This window comes from Somniosus microcephalus, chromosome 29 (assembly GCF_052327205.1).
Source record: "Somniosus microcephalus isolate GS21.2 chromosome 29, FLI_Smic_1.0, whole genome shotgun sequence".
NCBI lineage: Eukaryota > Metazoa > Chordata > Chondrichthyes > Squaliformes > Somniosidae > Somniosus > Somniosus microcephalus.
In genome coordinates, this window is record NC_141015.1 from 4,089,130 (window position 1) to 4,092,328 (window position 3,199).

At 51.8% G+C, this 3,199-nt stretch overlaps 1 protein-coding gene across 1 annotated transcript; it reads right to left on the reverse strand.

Annotated features, from left to right (window-relative positions):
• Positions 1-1,555: 1,555 nt before the first annotated feature.
• On the reverse strand, positions 1,556-2,300 carry LOC147098230 (histone H1-like). Its single transcript, XM_085970090.1, has one exon. It carries the CDS (start codon positions 2,262-2,264, stop codon positions 1,605-1,607), a length of 660 nt encoding a protein of 219 aa, XP_085826216.1. The 5' UTR covers positions 2,265-2,300; the 3' UTR covers positions 1,556-1,604.
• Between the last annotated feature and the right edge of the window lie 899 nt (positions 2,301-3,199).

Sequence of the window (3,199 nt, forward strand, 5' to 3'; positions counted from 1 at the left end):
AATGTGTAGATGTGATGTGACTTTTCACTGAGGGTAGAATGTGCAGTCTGGAGAAATAACTCAATAAATCTGGCGCAACTGAAAACGAATTCATGCGCAAATCCGTTACTAATATTTCTGCCCACAATCTATTTTGAAGCACAATTTAACCCAGCTCCCGTTCCCAGGTCAATGCTCTCTGTGTGAGGCGGTGGGTGGCTCTTAAAAGAGCCTTTGTGTTGTGTTTGGTGGGAAGAGTCGAGTTGTTCAGCCGCCGAATCCATAGAGAGTGCGGCCCTGCCGTTTCAGAGCGTACACCACATCCATGGCAGTGACCGTCTTGCGCTTGGCGTGTTCAGTGTAGGTAACCGCATCCCTGATCACATTCTCCAGGAAAACCTTCAGCACCCCGCGGGTCTCCTCGTAGATCAGACCCGAGATCCGCTTGACACCGCCACGGCGAGCCAGGCGGCGGATGGCTGGTTTGGTGATGCCCTGGATGTTGTCACGGAGCACTTTACGGTGGCGCTTGGCTCCGCCTTTGCCTAGTCCTTTGCCTCCTTTACCTCGTCCAGTCATGATGATTCTTCAGTCAAAGTTCTGCTGAATGAGAAAAGGACTGTTTCTGGTTGCTCTTATATACAGCCGACTCCGACCTGACTGAGAAAGCGCAGAGTGAGAGAGGCGGGGAGGGGCGGAGACAGAGCGAGAGATTAAACAGGGAGAGCGGGGAGGGGAGGAGACAGTTTCTAGAGTGACAGACAGAGCAGAGAGCGGCCTCTGATCTTCCAGCTCCACCTCCAGCTTTCTGCAACCGCCAATTTCAAACCGTTTATCGACAATAGATCCGAAACACAGCGGTCCGCACAAACCCTTACAGACTCGGACTTCACATTCAAGGGTTTCCTGAAACCAGAATCTTTTAAATAAGGTCCTGTTACAATTAACAATCAGGAATATTCCCGCCTATATACAGTCCATTCTATCACAAGTCAACCCGCCTCCTTCCATGTCAATCTCTGACCTTATTCCATCTCCCCACACTTCCCTCACAGACCGGTTCAGCAGTTTACAAACACCTTATTCCAGCTGATTTGGAGAATCTCATGTGTTGGGTTTTGAGTTGTGACGCGGGGTATCACAAGGAGTTAGGTAAATTTCTTAAAACAAAAAGGATCAAGGGGTATGGGGAGAAGGCAGGGACAGGGCACTGAATTTGGATGATCAGCCGTGATCTCATTGAATGGCGGAGCAGGCTCGAGGGGCCGAATGGCCTACTCCTGCTCCTATCTTCTGATTCAGAGACTCTCACCCTGAACCTGTGAACTGAAAATGACCCTGAACTGAGAATGGAGCCGAACGCTCCGCGCCCCCCCCCCCCCACCCCACCCCAGTTAGAGTGAGGCCCGGCCCGGACATCCCATTCTGTGTTTTATTAGTCACTGGGGGACGGGTGGGTGCAGCGAGTCACCAAGGAGCCGGAGTTCATTTGAAATGATTTCAATCGGGAATCTGAGCCCGGCCCCGTGACATGGATCATTTGATTCAGCGATCAGCTCTTTTTGGAAAGACGTGGGTGGCTCTGAAAAGAGCCTTTGGATTCAGATGTTTACAAGTTGTCCATTTTATTTTCTTTTGGTCGCTGCTTTGTGGGACTTTGCTGATTTGGGCTTGGCCTTGGGTTTTTCCACCTTCTTGGCCGCCTTCACCATTCCGCCTGTGGCCTTCTTGGGGCTCTTGGGCTTCTTCGCCGCCGCCTTCTTCTTCCCAGCCGCCGCTTTCGCTGTCTTTTTTGAGGTTGGTGCCTTCCTGGTGACCGTTTTCTTGGCTGCTGGTTTCTTGGCTGGAGATTTCTTGGCTGCTGGTTTCTTGGCTGGAGATTTCTTGGCTGCTGGTTTCTTGGCTGCAGATTTCTTGGCTGCCGGTTTCTTCACCTCCTTTCCCTCTTTCCGCTGGGATTCCTTCTTAGCGAGTCTGAAGGAGCCCGCGGCCCCCGTGCCCTTGGTCTGCTCCAGGGAGCCGTTTTCCACTTTCCTCTTGATACTTACATTGATCTGGGACCGGAGCTTCAGTACATCGACGCCGTTGGCAGCCAGAGCCTTCTTGATCGCGGCCAGCGACATCCCCTTGCGACCGCTGCCACTCGCCACAACTTTGAGGATCTGCTCGCCCAACGGGGGACCGGCTGGCTTGGAGCGGGGAGCCGCCTTCTTCTTCTTGCTGGGAGCCTTGGTTTGAGCGGCGGCGGCAGGAGGAGCCGTTTCGGCGGCTGCAATCTCAGTCATGTCCGCGAAATATATAAAATCTCTCTGACAGTCAGAGCTGGGTGAGAAATGAAACGAGAGGCGGCGGCACAGAGCAACTTATAGGCAGCGAGCGGACGGGGCGGAGACATCCTGCTGTCAGCTCCCGGCCCCTCCAGCCTCTCTGTGTTTCTCTCTCCTCATTAACTCTCCCATTCCAATTAAACTCGGGCACTCCACATTCCCACACTGGCCTCTGTCTGTCTCGAAGACCGGGATGTTTGCTGTCGAGAAAGTTTCATCACAATTCAAGGCAGCAATTTCAATTTAAAGCCATTTGTTTGCTGCACTGATCGCGCTCTCTCACCCCATCGCGGGAATGGTCGCTGTTTTTCGGCTGAAATTTGAAATCAACTAAAACTTCAGGTTTAATTCCCACTTCAGGGCTGAGCAGGGGGTGCAGGGCGATCCTATGACAGGAAAATCTTTAAATTTTACACAAGAGGGTCTCTGAAATTCGGCGATGAGAGTGGACACACAAACACAGTGACATTAGTCTAACCCAACCGCCCATTTAACACACTCTAACTGACACAATGTTCACTCTGCTCATTCACAGCACAATCTGTTCCCAGATTTACAGTTCACAGGACAGGTTTTCCTCTCCACTCGGCCTGTGCTGCCGATTCTCGGGGTTAGTTGGAGTTTCCCAGCTCAGTCAGTGTTAAACACTCTGAGGCCGGCGCTCCTCACAGTGTCTGTTCCCCAGATTGAGGGACAGGAGCCAATCACAGCTCTGGCTGTGTTCTCCCATATCTGATTTGAAGGTATTATATTGTTCGCAGGCAGAAATAGGTTTGATTTATATGAAAATAGAAATGATGAGCTCACCGCCCCTCTAGCCTCTCTCTGTCTCTCCGAAACTGAGGAACAGAACAGAGCAACTGGTGTCCTGTGCATTCCACTCTCAACACCCA

Excerpts from the sequence above, each read along its gene's own strand:
- LOC147098230 (XM_085970090.1), bottom strand. The coding sequence starts at position 2,264 with ATGACTGAGATTGCAGCCGCCGAAACGGCTCCTCCTGCCGCCGCCGCT.